We start from the raw sequence: 20,430 nt of genomic DNA, 5'->3' as shown, positions 1-20,430 counted from the left end.
GACCTTTAATGACTTTTAATCTCATTCCGGAAGTCTAAATTTGTAGCAGTGGAAAGCCCATCATCCCCCCTCCCCCTGGGGGGGAGTCACAAGAGAAGCATGGGCTTCGTCATCTTCTCCTTGGCAAACTTTCCGTCGGCCCACTTCCTTGTTTCGTTGGTCTCAATTTAGCCCGGCTGCAGGTGACTCATCGTGGCGGCCGGGATGCCCACGGCCGCTTCCTCTTTGAGGCGAGAGGCGTGGGAGTGGATGATGGGCACCGAGCAGCGGCGTAGAGAGTCAGGCGTCTTTTTGGGGCCACCTAGAAGACGAGAGGCGGGACGTTCAAAGCCAGGTGCTCTGAAAATTCATGACTACTACTACTACTACTACTACTACTACTAGACTACTAGTAGTAGTACTTTGTAAGTAACATAATGCCCCTTCTTCCTACTTTTCCCCCCAACAACCCTGCAAGGTGGGACAAGCCAAGAGGGAGGGACTGGCCCAAAATCACCCAGCGAGCTTTCACACCTAGGGCGGGACTAGAACTCCCCGTCTCCTGGTGATTGGTCCAAAGTCACCTAATCGGCTTTCGTGTCTAAGGCGGGATTAGAACTCCCATCTCCTGGTGATTGGTCAGTCACCCAGCTGGGTTTTATGCCAAAGGTGGGACTAGAACTCAGTCCCCTGGTGATTGGTCCAAAGTCACCTAATTGGCATTCCTGTCTAAGGCGGGACTAGAACTCCCAGTCTCCTGATGATTGGTCCAAAGCCACCTAGTCGGCTATCCTGTCTAAGGCGGGACTAAAACTCCCCGTCTCCTGGTGATTGGTGCAAAGTCACCTAGTCGGCTTTCCTGTCTAAGGCGGGACTACAACTCCCCGTCTCCTGGTGATTGGTCCAAAGTCACCTAGTCGACTATCCTGTCTAAGGCGGGACTAGAACTCCCATCTCCTGGTGATTGGTCAGTCACCCAGCTGGGTTTTATGCCAAAAGTGGGACTAGAACTCAGTCCCCTGGTGATTGGTCCAAAGTCACCTAATTGGCATTCCTGTCTAAGGCAGGACTAGAACTCCCAGTCTCCTGGTGATTGGTCCAAAGTCACTTAGTCAGCTATCCTAAGGCGGGACTAGAACTCCCCGTCTCCTGGTGATTGGTCCAAAGTCACCTAGTCGGCTTTCAGCTAGGCTTTTGTGTCTAAGGCAGGACTAGAACTCCCAATCTCCTGGTGATTGGTCCAAAGTCACCTAGTTGGCTTTCCTGTCTAAGGCGGGACTAGAACTCCCAGTCTCCTGGTGATTGGTCCAAAGTTCACCTCTCTTAAAGCACGCCAGCTGGGGGATTCTGGGAGTGGAAGTCCACTCACCTGTCAAGTTCGGGAAACATTGCTCTAATGCTTGGTAAGCCGGAGCAGCACGATTAGGCCGAGATGCAGAGTCCAAACATCAAAGCTGGCTTGTCCGACAAACCATCTTCATCCAGGATTGCCAGACACAAACTCACAACCGGTTTCCGGGGATTGTGTGAAAAGAGGCCCCCGTAAGAACTAGGAGACAAAAGACAGAGAAGATTTGAGGTCTAGATGGATTCCTTTCTTTTCATCCTTTTTCTCTCCTCCTAGATGCATCGTGTCCTCGTTTAGCGACCGACGTTATGAGGGCGCCGGGCGACCAGTACTTATGTGGGCACGACAACACACACACACACGATCATGCCCAGATAGATGGTCCTCCTCTTAAAACGATTGGGTTAGGGACCGTTTCCCTGTTTTTTGGTGCTGTTGCACGTGCCGACGGTCACTAAACGAATCATCGTAAAACGAGGACCACATACACCCGCATATTTACCTATATTTCCTCAGTTTTTTAAGGCTGAATTTAAATGTAGCTTATGGCACACAAACAAAGTGATTGATTTAACAAACTGTCCCAAAGAGTGACAGAATAATCAGATCGGGTCGTACGATGTCTTACGTTATGACCGTTCACGCCAGGCTTACTTCCCGCCGTAAGTCAAGGACTCCCTTCAAGACGCTGAGCAAAATTCAGGATAGATTTTCTTCCCGCCCCCCCCCCCAAACTTCCACCAAGCCTTTACCTGAAAAAGGAGCCAAACGGCCGGGGAGGATGGTATCCGGTGTCCCGAGCATCCTGAAGGCACCTCTTCCTTCAAGTGGACTAGCACCATGGTGAGGAGAGATGGCAGATTCTTCCTAAGCAGGAGAGAAATCTCAGTTATAGAAGGGAGAAATAATTCCGGACTGAATTAGTCGTCCCCAACTTACACGACGATTCGTTTAGTGACCGCGTGAAGTCACCATGCCAACGGAAAAGTGACTTAGACCGTTTCTCACACTCGCGTCCCCCAAATTTGATTCGTATTTACGACGGTCACAGTGGTGACACGATTCCTTCTTTTGGAACCTTCTAACAAGTCAATGGAGAAAGGCAGAGTCACTTAACAACCGTGTTACTAATATGACAGTTGATTCACTTAGTAACAGTAGCAGGAATTTTGGGCTCAATCACCGTCGTACGTTGAGGACTAGCATCCTTTTTTTTTTAAATATAATCTTGTCCGGGATTTCTATAACCTCTCCCCGAAAAAAAGAGAGCGGGGGGAGGCCTCAAACCGTCCCGGGTTGCTTTCGCAAACACAACAGGAATGATCAGGGTCACCGACCAGACCCAGCCACGCTGGAAGGTTTGCGTCGTTGCGATGTTGTCCGACACGAGTGCGAATCCTACTCGAAGAGACACTCTGGGGGGTGGGGAAATCTAATTCTACAAAAACATCAGGGAGACAAAAAATGAGAAAAACGGCACAACAAATGCAAGTGTGTGGTGGCTTGGCATACACACCCTGGGGCTCAATTCTGGTCCACACAATTATTGCGGTATCGTTGTCAAGTTCTTTCTCCGAAAAGATCCCCTCGTTGGAAAAAGAATCAGTTCAGGCAAAATGATAGCAAATCTTTTGACTGACAAGCATTCGGTTTGGGACTATTTGATGTGAAAATGAGAGTGAAAAAAGTGACTTATGACGAGTCCTCGGATTTACGACCGTTGCAGTTAAATCCTTGATATAAAATCATTCATTTTGGGATTATTCAAAGTTAAAATGGGAAAAAGTGACTTATGACCAGTCCCTGGACTTACGACCGTCGCAGATAATCCTTGATGGACAACTATTCATTTTGGGATTATTCGAAGTTAAAATGGGAGTGAAAAAAGCGACTTATGATGAATCCTCGGACGTACGACCGCCACAGCTAATCCTTGGTTTAAAATCATTCATTTTGGGACTATTTGAAGTTAAAATGGCTGTGGGGAAAGCGACTTATGATGTGTGTGTGTATGTGTGTGTTTTATACACATATACCATATACACATACCACACACACACACACACACACACGTGCATTTCTGCATATAAATGTGGTATAGGGTTTCCTGCCTGAGCAGGGGGTTGGACTAGATGACCCCCAAGGTCCCTTCCAACTTTATTATTACTATTATTATTAGACTGGACAGCCATTTCACTGAAATGGTATAGGGTTTCCTGCCTGAGCAGGGGGTTGAACTAGATGACCTCCAAGGTCCCTTCCAACTTCATTATTATTATACTGGACAGCCATTTGACTGAAATGGTATAGGGTTTCCTGCCTGAGCAGTGGGTTGGACTAGATGACCTCCAAGATCTCTTCCAACTTTATTATTATTATTATTATTATTATTATTATTATTATTATTATTATTATTATTATTCACCAAGGTAACAACACACTTTCACCCCCCCAAAAAAAACCACAATACTGCACAGACGCTCTTCCCTGCTGCAGCCAAAGAGCGAACGAGTGGCTTCTAAGCCTTCTTTTTTTTTTTTAACAGACTATCAAGTCACTAGTCCTCAGTGTGTTCTCTGCTAGCGCGCTCTCTTTTTTCCCCCCACCCCCGGCCACATGGCCATCTGCCCGGGCTCCAGACAAGTAGCTCAACCAGGGGTAGGCCACCTTGGCTCTTTTCTGAGCTCGTGGACTTCAACTCCCAGAATTCCTAAGCAAGCACGGCTGGCTCAGGAATTCTGGGAGTTGAAGTCCACGAGCTCCGAAAAGAGCCAAGTTTGAAGACTCCCCCCCTGAATTGCTCCACCGTGAAATCAAATCCCACGAGTTTGCAAGCCGGCTGGGCTGCGGGCAATGGCGGCGCGCGGCCTGCTGGGGGTTGTAGTCCGCCGGCCTAAGCCCGGGCCAAGCGGCCTCGGACGCGAGGTCGAAAGGCGCAATTTTTCCCGGGGCGAAGACTCTCTGGCGCGGCCCCACCGGAGACTCACCCACCTGGGCTGCATCCAGGGATACTCCGCTGCGGATGGAGGCGGATCCACGTTTGCAGGCCGCCCGGCAGCTCCTCCCGCCTCGCCGTTTCTCCCTCGGCGCCCTTCCATCGCTCCGCCCCCTTCCGCTCATGTGACCTTGCCGCGCTCAATGGCCTTCTGATTTTTTTTTTTTTCTACCGCTCTCAGGCGCCCGACGTCGGGAATGGCCCCGGCAGCCAACCAATCAGGACTCGAGGAGGCGGGACCGAGAAGGAAGCGTGGACCTAGTTGTCCACGCGCTCAATGTGGTTGTGTTTTATCTCCAGCGATCAGGGCAGCGTTCGAAGTCGGAATGAAGCGGGCACTCAACCAATCAGGAAGCGAGGGGGTGGGACCATGAGAGATAGGAGATGCTCCAACGGGGGAAGTTTTTAAGAAGAGACTGGACAGCCGTTTGTATGAAATGGGATAGGGTTTCCTGCCTGAGCAGGGGGTTGGACTAGATGATCTCCAAGATCCCTTCCAACTTTATTATTATTGTTATTATAGGGTTTCCTGCCTGAGCAGGGGGTTGGACTAGATGACCTCCGAGGTCCCTTCCAACTTTACTATTATTATTATTATAGGGTTTCCTTAAGGCTTGGTCTTGTGCAGCCAGAATTAGTCCCTCGGTCTCTTTCTTCAATTTTCCTGCTCTTAGCCATTGCCAGGTCTTGTTATTATCTGCTTTCCCAGCTATTTTTTTCATGTACTGGCCATGTAGTGCTTTGTCTTCCTATGCCTCTATTCTGTTCTTCATTTGGTCTTTCTTGTAGGCCAGTTTGGTCTCTCCAGTAGTCAGTAAGCCTTCCTGATATACTAATTTCAGTGCATCTTCATCATTGTTCTTCAGATACTATTATTATTATCGATCATCGCACAGTCAGCCAGATGTTCAGACTGGATTTGGCATTTGTCTACCTATCGAGTCCTTACCCAGGACCTGGGATAGGGAGATGTGGATGTTTGATGGTATTACAGATATCGTCGCAGGATGGAAGCAGTTCCTAATAAGGCCGCCTTTTGCAATTGACTACTAGTGAATTTGTCAATGCCAATGGTGTTCAAGTGGTGCTCCAGTTGTTTTGGGATTGCACCCAAGGCGCCTATGACTATTGGTACTACCCTTGCTTGCTTTTGCCACAGTCTTTCTATTTCTATTTGTAGGTCTTTGTATTTTGTTATCTTCTCCAGTTCTTTCTCTTCTATTCTGCTATCTCCAGGCACTGCCACGTCCATTATCCAGACTTTTTTGTCTTCTTATCGACAATTGTTAAGTCTGGGGTGTTATGTTGCAGGTGCTTGTCTGTTTGAATTCTGAAGTCCCAGAGCAGTTTAATTTTATCATTTTCTATGACTTTCTCTATTTTATGATCCCACCAGTTTTTGCTTACAGGCAAATGACTTTTTTTGCAGATCTTCCAATGCACCATTGTTGCTACTTTGTCCTGTCGCTGCTTGTACTCAGTCTGTGCAATCTTCTTGCAACAGCTTACCAAGTGGTCCACTGTTTCTTCAGCTTCTTTGCATAGGCGGCACTTACTGTCTGTTGCTGTCTTCTCAATTTTGACTTTGTATGCATTTGTCCTTAAGGCTTGGTCTTGTGTAGCCAGAATTAGTCCCTCGGTCTTTTTCTTCAATTTTCCTGCTCTTAGCCATTGCCAGGTCTTGTTAATATCTGCTTTCCCAGCTATTTTTTTCATGTATTGGCCATGTAGTGCTTTGTCTTCCCATGCCTCTATTCTGTTCTTCATTTGGTCTTTCTTGTAGGCCAGTTTGGTCTCTCCAGTAGTTAGTAAGCCTTCCTGATATACTAATTTCAGTGCATCTTCATCATTGTTCTTCAGATATTATTATTATTAATAATAATAATATTGGTTTTCCTGCCTGAGCAGCGGGTTGGACTAGATGACTTCCAAGCTCTCAACTTTACTATTATTATTGTTATTATTATAGGGTTTCCTGTCTAAGCAGGGGGTTGGACTAGATGACCTCCAAGCTCCCTTCCAACTTTACTATTATTGTTGTTATTATTATAGGGTTTCCTGCCTGAGCAGGGGGTTGGACTAGATGACTTCCAAGCTCCCAACTTTACTATTATTATTATTATTATTATTATAGGGTTTCCTGGATGAGCAGGGGGTTGGACTAGATTGTTTGTAGAATTCCTTGAAAGAAATTCAGAGACGAGGTTCGGAGTAGAAGAATAAAGTTTCTTTTATTATCAAAAATCAAGTTTAGTAGAAAAAGACGGTTTGCAAAGCGTGGTGGAACTCAACCATGCACTCACAAGAGTCACAAGGAAGAGCCACACCCCTTACAGAAGCGTAACAGCAATTATACCCTCCCTAACTCCTCCTATACCTACGTCAGCTATACCTGACGTGGCAGGTCACAAACCTATCAAACGACAAAATAGTCCTAACTTTACCATATATGGATATCCTTGGTTCACCTGAGGTAGGTGTTCTCTGCTTAGTTTCAAGCACGTACTCATGTTTCTTGCACATGCTCAGTGAGCCTGCTGTTGAATAAGAAAATTTTAAACTTTCTGGAACTTTCCCATTCAATTCCCCCATTCCTTATTTGGTCATTTGTTTAATATTTTCTTTTATTTCATTTAACCTAATAGTTTCTTCCTTGGTAGTTTTCATTGGATGTAAGGTATCCATACTTTCCAACAATTGGATTTGATCCCCAATTTCTTTTAATACCATTATAGACTTAGCATTCTGTTGGGCTTGTAATATACCGTGGACTGAACTGTTCACTAGGTTCTTTATTACTGGGATCGGGCAAGGCAACATCATTATACCAATGAATATGATACACACCATAAACAGGGCCTGTTTCCAATTTTTAAATATTCCTCCTAGGAATCCTTCATCATCCAATATCTGTGTCCAGGTTTGTACAGGCACATGTGCAATTCTAACCATATCTCTCGTTATCTGGTTAATTACCATGCCTGAATCATCAATTTGTATACAGCAATTAGTTAAATTAAATTTTCCACAGACACCCCCTTCCTTGGCCAATAAATAATCTAAAGCCAATTGATTTTGCATAATATATGTTCTAGACAAAACACTTTCTTTGGCCAACTTAGTTAAAGCGGCAGCCGTTCTGTTGGTTATAATTTCTACTACTGCTTGTAATCGGATAATCCTGTTTAACATATAAATTGGGGTTCTATACCCCCAACTCCCATCTTGGGCCCAAGTAGCTGGATCGTAATAAGCAATTATTCGCTCGGGTGGCCATTCATCATCCTTCCAACTCCCAATTTTTAACCCTTCTCCCACTTTAGCCACAGATCGCTTTACCAGGTTTCCCACATGTTCATAGGCAGGGACACCCAATAATTGTCTTCTTTGTAAGGGCAGGAGGAAGAAAGAGGGTTGTATAGCACCCAAAATACAAGACCCAAACCACCCAGCAGGAAGAATATTATATGCAAATGCTCCACAAATCCAATATAACCCATCAGGAGTAGTCCAGGGGAGGGTATCGTTTTCAGGATCTTTCAGGAAGGCAAGCTCGAGAATTAAAGATAAGGAGTTGTTAGGGACACTTTGATTCGTTTGTGATATCCAAGTATTGTTTTCCCAGGTGTTCAGACAGCGCATGAACCCCATAGGTTTAGTTCTCCCACTATGGTTGCTCCTCGAGTAACATATATTGCCTACCAGGTTAATGGACATCCTCCAAGTTTCATTATAAGTGTCCTGATAAGTGAAATTTCCTCTCCATTTCTCAATTTCAGTATAATTAGCTTCTCTAGCATGCCATGGCCATTCATCTCCCATATTGGTTCCCCCACACACGAAGCTATTTTTCAGCATTAGCTTCTGTGCAACCTCTTGGGCTAAAGCGATAAAACATATTTTTAGCCTTTGGTGGAACTGGGAGACTATTAAATTTTGCGATCTCTTCCTGATATTCCCAATATACTTTTACTGGGTCTGAAGTTAACTTTGTTGAACTCACCTTTACTATAATATATCCATATGGGTCTCTTCCTTCCCCATTTATACCAATACCAAAATAATAAAAACTAGTAGAGGGGGTTTCAGATACCTTGGTTTGTAAGCAAATCTGTGTACACTGTTCTGACTTACAATCTGTTGATACTGAGGCCATAGACAAGTTGAACCCCTGGGGTCCCTTCATCCCCAAGGGTTTTTGGTGGTATACCAATAAGTATGGCTTGGAGCAAAAGCCACCTGGCCTGTACTCGCGGTGGGCGTTACAACCTGAAATAGATATGTTTGTTCCCTCATGTAACTTTTTTCCCATTCAAAGTTACCACATTTTACTCCATATCTATCATCATGTCCTTGTCCTATTCTTATAGCTTTACAAGTGTCAAAGCACACAGACAGCTTGGTATTTCCTCTTGTGGTATTGTGGGCAACGTATCCTCCCTTAGTTTGAGCTATAGCAAATAACCCTTCTGTTCCGGTAACTCCCCCTTTATATCCATATACATAAATGTTAGCAGTAGTGATTGGGCCTACTGCTTTTGGTTCATAACACTGTATCCCTTGGGCTGTATAACACCTAAAATATTGGGTTTGATTACACACACAAGGTTGCACTTTAGTAGCATTACACTCTGGTTTTAGGGTATGATATAATAAGGTACTAGTAACCCTATTTCCTTGCTTAGTCTTTTTGATACATTCTTTGCACTCTTGGCAGGGTCCGAACTTCGTTGTGGCCTGTTTTGTAGTAGCAGTAGCTCTTATCTTCCTAATGGGAGGGGATAAGGGATGGACAGGCTGATGAGTCTGAACAGGTTCTTCCCATAATACTTCACACAACCCTTCCCATCCGGGTTGTAAATACTGACTCCTAGTATTATTACATAGAAAGTGGAGATTATCAGTGCTTTCCCCTTTCGTGCCACAACCACTGAACCACAACACCTCGGGTCTCCCATGGTTGCGTTTTCACACATCTGGGTGATTCCACTCATCCACTCTCCACTTTGATCCGTACAAGACCAAGCTGGATCTCTCTGAGTTTGCCTTGGTGTTACTTCCAGAGTCAGATTACATCCATATTGGGTTGTTTTCCAGTATTGAAACTCCCCTTTTTGGTGCCCCCCCACCTTTCAGACAGATGATCATACTAATTGCTCTCTTTCCTCTTCGCAGGGAGCGTCTCCTAATAGCCGAAGCCGTCAATATCCACGAGGGAATAGGAGGAAACTCGAAAGAGTCTGGGGAGGCCACTAAAGAGCGACTGGTCAAATAGGTCTTCCCCTCCCACATGGTACAGGTATATCTTCCTATAGTCTCTCGGGTTACTTGTAAATATAGTTTGACACTAACCCCCTTTCTTTTGTGTTACCACTATCCAACTTTCCTCCTGACCTACTTGTTGCCAGTTTGGTTGTAACTTAGATTCATACCACCAAAATTTGGGTTCAAAGATCCAATTCATGGGACAATACTCACTCTCTTTGTCATTATAACACCGAATTTGTGTCCAAGTTTCATCAGGTTCAAAGATCCTAGGCGGTTCAATCCATAATTCTCCCCCAATCGCCACTATTGTTATATTCAAAAGGATATAAGTCATTGTTTTTTTAATACCAGTCTCAATGGTTCTTTTTGAAAGGCTTTCCATGTTTCCGACTCCTCAAGATTAGCCTTCTTTACTCGGGTATAGTGAGTCCAACCCTTTTCTTGTGTCCGAATGGCAGTATCTGTGGTCAACAACACCAAGAACGGTCCATCCCATTTCGGCTTGAGGGAATCGTCTTTCCACGTCTTTATCCACACTTGGTCTCCCACTCCTATGGAATGGACTTTGAAGCTTAGAGGAGGGGTTTGTATCAAATAGCCAGTTTTTCTGAAAGAATCAAAAGTCTGGGACAGTATTTGCAAGTATTGAATCAGTCCCTTATCCTTACTAGGTAAATTCCCCATTTGTATACCAGCGTTCCTTAATGGCATGCCAAATAACATTTCATAAGGTGAAATCCCAACATCCCTCCTAGGTTGTGTTCTTATCCTAAACAGGGCTATGGGCAAAGTTTTCATCCAATTCATTCCTGTTTCCAAATACAATTTCGTTAACATAGTTTTAATCTTTCCATTCATATTTTCCACTTTTCCACTAGAGGGCGGATGCCATGGACTGTGCAAATCCCATTTTATTTCCCAACACATTAGCTATCCCTTGAGTGATTTTTCCGGTGAAGTGTTTTCCCTGATCACTATCAATTCTTTGAACAATCCCATACCTTGGTATAATATGTTCTAACAACAATCTACTAACAGTTCTAGTAGTTTCATCAAAACAAGGGTAAGCTTCCACCCATCCTGTTAGGTGATCTACAATTACCAGCAAATATTTTTGTATGTTTTGGAAAGGGCCAAAGGCCTTCCTCCCTTTTGTTTTTCTCTCAATTGATTTCTATTCGCTCTTCGACAAATTATACATTTTTGAGTTACTTGTTGCGCTGCAGTGTAAACCTTCACTCCTGCATACCTTTTTAGCACTTCATCAATCAAAGCTTGAGTTCCCCAATGACTCCCCTCATGTAATCTTTCAAAGATTTGTCTCATGAGGGGATAATTAAGAATTTGTCTTCCATCTGGTAACCACCATTTTCCTTCTTCATCCTTGATTCCTCCAATCTGCTTAATTTTGTCTTCTTCCTTTTCATTAAAAGTTGGGATTTCTTTTATTTTAGCTACATGAGGGATCATGAGTTTAATTTGTTCAATAATTTCACTCATGCCAGCCTCTTTAGCTTCCTGATCTGCCAATCTATTTCCCTTTTTCTCAATTTCATCCCCTTTTTGATGTGCTCTCAAATGTACTACAGCAATTCTATGTGGCAATACAAGGGCCGATAACACCTCCTCCACTAGTTGTTGGTGTATCAGATCTTTCCCCTGACTTGTCACATACCCTCTTTCTTTCCAAATTTTCCCAAAGGTTTGCACCACTCCAAAGGCATACTTAGAGTCGGTGTAAATTGTTAAATTCAATTTCTCTCCCAATATTAAAGCTCTTTTTAAAGCATATAGTTCAGCTGCTTGTGCAGACCAATGATTTGGCAATCTACCCCCCTCCAACAGGGCCCATGTTCCCTCTTGGATGATGGCAAATCCATTTTGTCTTTTTCCCTCCACTACTCGTGAAGAACCATCAATATACCATCTTTCCCCTTTTTCCAAAGGAGTATCCTGTAAATCCGGTCTGATTTTTGTTTCTAAATCCACTATCTCATTACACCAATGTTCAGTTTCTTCATTTTCAGATGAGCTAGTCTTATTTAGGAATTGTGCCGGATTCAATGCTGAATCAGTCGTCAGAACTAGGTCAGCATGGTCCAGTAACATTCCTTCATACTTCAACAACCTTGAATCAGTTAGCCATCTTCCTGCTTTCTGTTTCAGTAGAGTTCTTACTTGGTGAGGACTACTGACAATCAGCGCCCCTCCCATTGTAATTTTCTCACTCTTTTTCACCAATAAGGCTACTGCTGCTATTGCTTGAATACAAGTGGGCCACCCCTGGGCCACAGAGTCAAGGTTTTCTGACAAATATGCCACCGGTTTCTTTTGCCCCGGCCAATTTTGTGTCAAAATTCCTATAGCTACCCCTCCCTCCACTGAAACGAAGAGGTGGAATGGCTTATCCAAATTGGGAAGACTAAGGACAGGAGCACTAACCAGCAGATGCTTTAGTCCTTGGAAGTCTTCATCCAGTTCCTTAGTCCATCCAATTTTAAATGGTTTGGTTTGGATTAATTGTTCATATAACCTTTTCGTCCACTTGGCATAATCTTCTATCCACAATCTACAATATCCAATTAATCCTAAGAATTTTCTTAATTCTTTTTGCGTTTTAGGCTTCGATTGTTCCACAATCCCTTGAATTCTTTCAGCACTGATTCTCCTAGAACCTTGGCTGATCAAATGTCCTAAATACTTTACTTCCTGTTCTACAAACTGAAGTTTTCCCTTGCTCACTCTCAGACCTTGCTGGGCTAGAAAGTTTAGCAAGGCAATTGTTCCCTCTTCAGTATCTGTTTTCTTTTTGCCTGACATTAATAAGTCATCTACATATTGAATCATTTTTATGCCTTTTGGCAATTTGAATTTCTCTAAAGTTTGCTCCAACACCTGTCCAAACAAATTTGGGGATTCTGTAAATCCTTGGGGTAATACAGTCCACTGGTATTGTTGTTTCCTTCCAGTGAAAGGATTTTCCCATTCAAATGCAAATAATGCTCTACTGTCTTTGTCCAAAGGACAAGACCAAAAGGCATCCTTCAAATCTATCACACTAAACCATCTGTGTTCTACAGGTATTTTACTCAGAATGGTATAAGGGTTTGGAACCACCGGATGTCTAGTTTCTACTATCCGGTTCAGGAGCCTCAAATCTTGCACCATTCTGTAAGTACCATCAGGTTTTCTCACAGGTAGTATGGGGGTATTGTAAGGTGACATAGTCCCTTCCAACAGCCCATCTTTTACTAACTGATCTATTACTGGTTGGAGACCTTCCCTTCCTTCTATTGAAATATTATACTGTTTCTGACTCACTACTTCACTATGGGGTTTCAATTTTATCTTTAGAGGCTCTATCTCTAATCCGCCTCTATTTCCTGGTTGCACCCAAACTAAAGGATCAATCTTTTGTTCTTTTTCTTCCGTTAAAACATAAACTGTTTCATTTTGATCAAAACTTATTATAAGTCCCAGTGCAGACATCAAATCTCTTCCCATAATATTAATTCCTGCCTCAGGTACATACAACAATTTTAAAGTCCGAATTTCATTCGCCCCATATTTTATTTTCATTGGTTCCAATTGCTTTACATTGAAAGCTTCCCCTTTTACCCCACTAACTTTGATTTTTGCCTGATCGTCAAATTTTCCTTCCTTTGGCATCACACACACAGAGGTGCGAGATGCTCCAGTATCCACCAAAAAGGTGTATTCCTGGGTTCCCACCTCCAAGTTTATCAAGGGCTCCCGGCAGGAACTCCTAATCAGGGGCCCCCGACTTCCCTAGTAGATGTCTTCATCCTCCTCCATCAACCTATTAATTTGCTCTCCTGAGGCCAGAGCAGGGCATTCTCTTTTAAAATGTCCCATCTTGCCGCAGTGAAAGCAAGTTCCTCTCTCTCCTATCATTCTTCCTCTGGTCATTCCGCTCCTGCTTCTCATTCCTGGTCTTCCTCTAAACCCAACACTTCCTCTTCCTCGTGGCCCCCAGCCTCGCCCTGTTCCTCTCTCTGGCTGCGCTTGCATTACTTCTTTTACTGCAATCGCCACCATCCTACTTGTCCTTTGACCATCTCTTTTCAGTTTCTCTTCCTCTCTATTCACATATATTTTCTGGGCTCCTCTCAACAATACTTCCAGAGATTCTGCAGTCCAATTCTCCCTCTTCTGCAATTTCTTGGCGATGTCTGGCCACGCCTTCGTCACAAACTGGATCTTAACGAGTTGGACGTTTAAGGCCTCGTCAGGATCCGCCCCTGCATACTTCCGCATTCCATCTTTAAGACGCTGCAAGAACGTTGCTGGGGCTTCCTCTTTTTCTTGTTCTATATTTATTGCTTTAGCCATGTTTTGGGTTTTGGGAACAGCTTCCTTCATTCCTTTTATAATTATTGACCTTAAATCTTGCATATGTCTTCTCCCCCCGGCCTCGTTGTTGTTCCAATCTGGTTTTACAAGGGGATATTTAGCCTCCCCTTTATCTTGGTTCCCTCCAGCCACCACAGGGTTTTCCCGTTCCCATACCGCCATGGCGGCTACTCTGATTAAGTTCCTTTCCTCAGGACTAAATAAAATTCCCATTATATTTTGCATTTCTTCCCAAGTATAAATGCTGGGCCCTAACAGAGAGTCTAGTTGGTCACTGGCCCCAAGAGGGTCCTCAATAAAACTCTTCATTTCCTTTCTAAATGCTCGGACTTCTGATGCCTTAAGGGGTTCCTGCACATAAGCTATAATTGGGGCCCCCTGAGCATCCACCCCATTCGGTGTCTCTCTCAAGGGGAATCGTTGAACCTCCTCCCCTTCTTCCATTTGCGTCATCAGATCCTTTTTAGTGCTTCCTGTCACATTCCCGAACTGTTTTGTTTTATTCCCAGTTCTTGGGTCAGTATAGGGAGTTAACACAGGGGTAGGCGGGGTTGGGTATGTCGGGGTCCAGTATGGATCCCGATCTTGTGGACTCAGGACCGGCATAGGTTGACTAGACCATGGTCCTGGGGTCAACTGACTTATTCCCCCTGGTAATTCTGGATACAATGGTGGTGTCACCACATTTACTGGATGAGGAGGATTTGGGGTACAAATAGGATTATAGGGGGGTGGAATACTCTTCAAGAGATCCCTCCCTTGCTCTTGTTCTTCTTCTTCCTCATCATCTGTTTTTGTCACAAGGATGTGCTTCCTTGGGTTCCAAAGGTCCGGGACCCAAATTAGTGCATAATCCAATTCATTATCCAAACTTTTACATTTCTTTTTCTTCACATAATTATATAAATTGTGACACTGAAAATAATCTGTGGAGCCATCCCTTGGCCACTCCACATTATCATCCTCCCACCAAATAAAACAGCACAAATTAACCATATCTTCTTTGTTCAACCCCAACCTCAAAATCTCCCGGTTATAGGGCGGGGATCCCCATCCAGCCAATATTCTGCCCAAAGGGCCATTCGGGTCGATTTTGAGTTTGGGGTTCTTCCGGATCCTTTTAACACACTTCTTCCCTGACTCAGTCGACTCTGTATTACCCCCCATCTCTCTTATGGGGGGGTCAGCCTATCTTGAGTATGTGCGCCTGTGTCCCTCCCAGCAACTCCTTTCAGTTCCACACGTCACCGTCTCTGGATATTCAATAATATCCCCCTCACTCACTCCGTCCTGCAGACCTCCCTCAAAAGGACTTCCACCCGGCCCCGTTGCCAGTTCTCACATCCACACACTCTATCCGGACCGCCCTGGACTCTTGTGTTCTGGTGTTTTCAAACCAATACTCACCAGGGTCTGCGCCCAGATGTTACCCAGTCTGTCTTCAGGCTGTTCCGCACTTTATTCACCCTTCTCCTAATACTCGTCTTGATTGAAATTTTACGGGTTTCCAAGAGCTCCGCAGTCCTCTGGGTGGTTCCCCTCCTTTCAAAAGGAAAGGGGTGCACCTAAGGAGGACCCCTCAGAGTCCCAGCGCAGATTGGATCCCGGAACGAGCCCCCAATTTGTTTGTAGAATTCCTTGAAAGAAATTCAGAGACGAGGTTCGGAGTAGCAGAATAAAGTTTCTTTTATTATCAAAACTCAAGTCTAGTAGAAAAAGACGGTTTGCAAAGCGTGGTGGAACTCAACCATGCACTCACAAGAGTCACAAGGAAGAGCCACACCCCTTACGTAATTGCGTAACAGCAATTATACCCTCCCTAACTCCTCCTATACCTACATAGCTGACGTGGCAGGTCACAAACCTATCAAACAACACAATTGTCCTAACCTTACCATATATGGATATTCTTGGTTCACCGAATGTGGGTGTTCTCTGCTTAGTTTCAAGCACCTACTCATGTTTCTTGCACATGCTCAGTGAGCCTGCTGTTGAATAAGAAAATTTTAAACTTTCTGGAACTTTCCCATTCACTATCAAGTCACTAGTCCTCAGTGTGTTCTCTGCTAGCGCGCTCTCTCTCTTTTCCCCCCACCCCCGGCCACGTGGCCATCTGCCCGGGCTCCAGACAAGTAGCTCAACCAGGGGTAGGCCACCTTGGCGCTTTTCTGAGCTCGTGGACTTCAACTCCCAGAATTCCTAAGCAAGCACGGCTGGCTCAGGAGTTCTGCGAGTTGAAGTCCACGAGCTCCGAAAAGAGCCAAGTTTGAAGACTCCCCCCCCTGAATTGCTCCACCGTGAAATCAAATCCCACGAGTTTGCAAGCCGGCTGGGCTGCGGGCAATGGCGGCGCGCGGCCTGCTGGGGGTTGTAGTTCGGCGGCCTAAGCCCGGGCCAAGCGGCCTCGGACGCGAGGTCGAAAGGCGCAATTTTTCCCGGGGCGAAGACTCTCTGGCGCGGCCCCACCGGAGACTCACCCACCTGGGCTGCATCCAGCGCTACTCCGCTGCGGATGGAGGCGGATCCACGTTTGCAGGCCGCCCGGCAGCTCCTCCCGCCTCGCCGTTTCTCCCTCGGCGCCCTTCCATCGCTCCGCCCCCTTCCGCTCATGTGACCTTGCCGCCCTCAATGGCCTTCTGATTTTTTTTTTTTTTCTACCGCTCTCAGGCGCCCGACGTCGGGACTGGCTCCGGCAGCCAACCAATCAGGACTCGAGGAGGCGGGACCGAGAAGGAAGCGTGGACCTAGTTGTCCACGCGCTCAATGTGTTTTATCTCCAGCGCTCAGGGCAGCGTTCGAAGTCGGAATGAAGCGGGCACTCAACCAATCAGGAAGCGAGGGGGTGGGACCATGAGAGATAGGAGATACTCCAACACGGGAAGTTTTTAAGAAGAGACTGGACAGCCGTTTGTATGAAATGGGATAGGGTTTCCTGCCTGAGCAGGGGGTTGGACTAGATGACCTCCAAGGTCCCTTCCAACTTTATTATTATTGTTATTATAGGGTTTCCTGCTTGAGCAGGGGGTTGAACTAGATGACCTCCAAGGTCCCTTCCAACTTTACTATTATTATTATTATAGGGTTTCCTGCCTGAGCAGGGGGTTGGACTAGATGACCTCCAAGGTCCCTTCCAACTTTATTATTATTATTATAGGGTTTCCTACCTGAGCAGGGGGTTGGACTAGATGACCTCCTAGGTCCCTTCCAACTTTATTCTTATTGTTGTTATAGGGTTTCCTGCCTGAGCAGGGGGTTGGACTAGATGATCTCCAAGGTCCCGTCCAACTTTATTATTATTATTATTATTATTATTATTATTATTATTATTATTATTATTGGGTTTCCTACCTGAGCAGGGGGTTGGACTAGATGACCTCCAAGGTCCCTTCCAACTTTATTATTATTGTTGTTATAGGGTTTCCTGCCTGAGCAGGGGGTTGGACTAGATGATCTCCAAGGTCCCTTCCAACTTTATTATTATTATAGGGTTTCCTGCCAGAGCAGGGGGTTGGACTAGATGACCTCCAAGGTCCCTCCCAACTTTACTATTATTATAGGGTTTCCTGCCAGAGCAGGGGGTTGGACTAGATGACCTCCAAGGTCCCTTCCAACTTTATATTATTATTATTATTAAGGTCCCTTCCAACTTTACTACTACTACTACTACTACTACTACTACTACTACTACTATTATTATTATTATTATTATTGGGTTTCCTGCCTGAGCAGGGGGTTGGACTAGATGACCTCCAAGGTCCCTTCCAACTTTTATTATTATTATGGATCATCGCACAGTCAGCCAGATGTTCAGACTGGATTTGGCATTTTGTCTACCTATCGAGTCCTTACCCAGGACCTGGGATAGGCAGATGTGGATGTTTGATGGTATTACAGATATCGTCGCAGGATGGAAGCAGTTCCTAATAAGGCCGCCTTTTGCAACTTGACTAATAACGAATTTGTCAATGCGAATGGTGTTCAAGTGGTGCTCCAGATGTTTTGGGATTGCACCCAAGGCGCCTATGACTATTGGTACTACCCTTGCTTGCTTTTGCCACAGTCTTTCTATTTCTATTTGTAGGTCTTTGTATTTTGTTATCTTCTCCAGTTCTTTCTCTTCTATTCTGCTGTCTCCAGGCACTGCCACGTCCACTATCCAGACTTTTTTGTCTTTCTTATCGACAATTGTTAAGTCTGGGGTGTTATGTTGCAGGTGCTTGTCTGTTTGAATTCTGAAGTCCCAGAGCAGTTTAATTTTATCATTTTCTATGACTTTCTCTATTTTATGATCCCACCAGTTTTTGCTTACAGGCAAATGATATTTTTTGCAGATCTTCCAATGCACCATTGTTGCTACTTTGTCATGCCGCTGCTTGTAATCAATCTGTGCAATCTTCTTGCAACAGCTTACCAAGTGGTCCACTGTTTCTTCAGCTTCTTTGCATAGGCGGCACTTACTGTCTGTTGCTGTCTTCTCAATTTTGACTTTGTATGCATTTGTCCTTAAGGCTTGGTTTTGTGCAGCCAGAATTAGTCCCTCGGTCTCTTTCTTCAATTTTCCTGCTCTTAGCCATTGCCAGATTTTATTATTATCTGCTTTCCCAGCTATTTTTTTCATGTATTGGCCATGTAGTGCTTTGTCTTCCATACTATTATTATTATTATTATTATTATTATTATTACTACTACTACTACTACTACTACTACTACTACTACTACTATTATTATTATTGGGTTTCCTGCCTGAGCAGGGGGTTGGACTAGATGACCTCCAAGGTCCCTTCCAACTTTACTATTATTATTATTATTATAGGTTTTCCTGCCTGAGCAGGGGGTTGGACTAGATGACCTCCAAGGTTCCTTCCAACTTTACTACTACTACTATTACTACTACTACTACTACTACTACTACTAGTATTGTTGTTGTTGTTGTTGTTGTTGTTATTATTATTATTATTGGGTTTCCTGCCTGAGCAGGGGGTTGGACTAGATGACCTCCAAGGTCCCTTCCAACTTTACTATTATTATTATGGATCATCGCACAGTCAGCCAGATGTTCAGACTGGATTTGGCATTTTGTCTACCTATCGAGTCCTTACCCAGGACCTGGGATAGGCAGATGTGGATGTTTGATGGTATTACAGATATCGTCGCAGTTCCTAGTAAGGCCGCCTTTTGCAATTGACTAATGGCAAATTTGTCAATGCCAATGTTATTGTTGTTGTTTTTTAATTATTATTATTATTATTATTATTATTATTATTATTGGATTTCCTGCCTGAGCAGGGGGTTGGACTAGATGACCTCCAAGCTCCCTTCCAACTTTACTATTATTATTATTGTTATTATAGGGTTTCCTGGCTGAGCAGGGGGTTGGACTAGATGACCTCCAAGCTCCCTTCCAACTTTACTATTATTATTATTGTTATTATTATAGGGTTTCCTGGCTGAGCAGGGGGTTGGACTAGATGACCTCTAAGATCCCTCCCAACTGTATATTATTATTATTGTCGTCGTCGTCATCATCATCATCATCATTACCACCACAAGAGGAACAATTGTCTTCGAATGAGTATTTATATTTCCCGGAATCTTCCTCTCATTTCATCGATCTATGTCTTCGAATGAGTATTTGTACTGGCCCGGAACCTTTCTACAACATCATAGATTTATGGGTTTGGTGAATATATTCCCCGGAACCTTTCTCTTCTTTCATCGATCTAAAACTTTCGATGACTATTTATACAATTCTCCTTTCTACCACCAAAGGAACCTTTCTATTTTATCATAGATCTAACCCTAGCCCGGAATCTTTCTATTCTTCGATAGTTCTATGTGTTCGAATGAACATTTATATTGCCCGGAACCTTTCTATCCCTTCATAGATCTATGTGTTCGAATGAACATTTATATTTCCCGGAACCTTTCTATCCCTTCTTAGATCTATGTGCTCGAATGAACATTTATATTTCCCGGAACCTTTCTATCCCTTCATAGATCTATGTGTTCGAATGAACATTTATATTTCCCGGAACCTTTCTATCCCTTCATAGATCTATGTGTTCGAATGAACATTTATGTTTCCCGGAACCTTTCTATTCCTTCATAGATCTATGTGCTCGAATGAACATTTCTATTCCCCAGAACCTTTTTATTCTTTCATAGATTTGTGTCTTCGGATGAACATTCATATTCTCCTTTATCTCTATTTATATAACCCGCCGGAACCTTTCTACAGTTCATAGATCTATGTCTTCGGAGAAACATTAAGATTACTCCATTAAGCACTCCTCTTTTCCGTTTATAATTCTAGCTTCATGCCTTTGGGACTTTTTTTCCTTCGCGCATGCGCCTCGGGCTCCAACTAAAAGCCGCCTCGTCGTCGTCCTCGTCTCTTCTCCTCCGGAGGACTGACGTCAGTCCTCCGGAGCCGAATGTCGGCCAGGGCGGGAAGGAGGGCAAGGCG

The 20,430-nt window shown here is 44.2% G+C and overlaps 1 protein-coding gene, 1 long non-coding RNA gene and 1 other non-coding gene across 3 annotated transcripts; all 3 read right to left on the bottom strand.

Annotated features, from left to right (window-relative positions):
* On the bottom strand, positions 1 to 4,673 carry LOC120296845. Its single transcript, XR_005553597.1, has 4 exons — positions 4,319 to 4,673; positions 2,080 to 2,194; positions 1,349 to 1,528; positions 1 to 301 (listed from the first exon to the last, which is right to left on the bottom strand). It is a non-coding gene; the product is annotated as an uncharacterized LOC120296845 (long non-coding RNA).
* Positions 2,554 to 2,693, bottom strand: LOC120296846. Its single transcript, XR_005553598.1, has one exon. It is a non-coding gene; the product is annotated as a small nucleolar RNA SNORA9 (small nucleolar RNA).
* Positions 4,674 to 6,527: 1,854 nt separating the features above from the next.
* Positions 6,528 to 15,841, bottom strand: LOC120296844 (endogenous retrovirus group 3 member 1 Env polyprotein-like). The gene is made up of 2 exons (XM_039318872.1): positions 15,372 to 15,841; positions 6,528 to 10,197 (listed from the first exon to the last, which is right to left on the bottom strand). The coding sequence occupies exon 2, from the start codon at positions 8,178 to 8,180 to the stop codon at positions 6,918 to 6,920; it is 1,263 nt and encodes a 420-aa protein (XP_039174806.1). The 5' UTR covers positions 8,181 to 10,197; positions 15,372 to 15,841; the 3' UTR covers positions 6,528 to 6,917.
* Positions 15,842 to 20,430: the final 4,589 nt, after the last annotated feature.

This window comes from Crotalus tigris, unplaced genomic scaffold (assembly GCF_016545835.1).
Source record: "Crotalus tigris isolate CLP2741 ecotype Arizona unplaced genomic scaffold, ASM1654583v1 scf7180000021611.299338, whole genome shotgun sequence".
NCBI lineage: Eukaryota > Metazoa > Chordata > Lepidosauria > Squamata > Viperidae > Crotalus > Crotalus tigris.
This window is presented reverse-complemented; position numbering and strand designations above follow the sequence as displayed.

Bases quoted from the DNA above. Each gene is read 5' to 3' on its own strand.
- LOC120296844 (XM_039318872.1), bottom strand. From the start codon at position 8,180: ATGCTGAAAAATAGCTTCGTGTGTGGGGGAACCAATATGGGAGATGAA.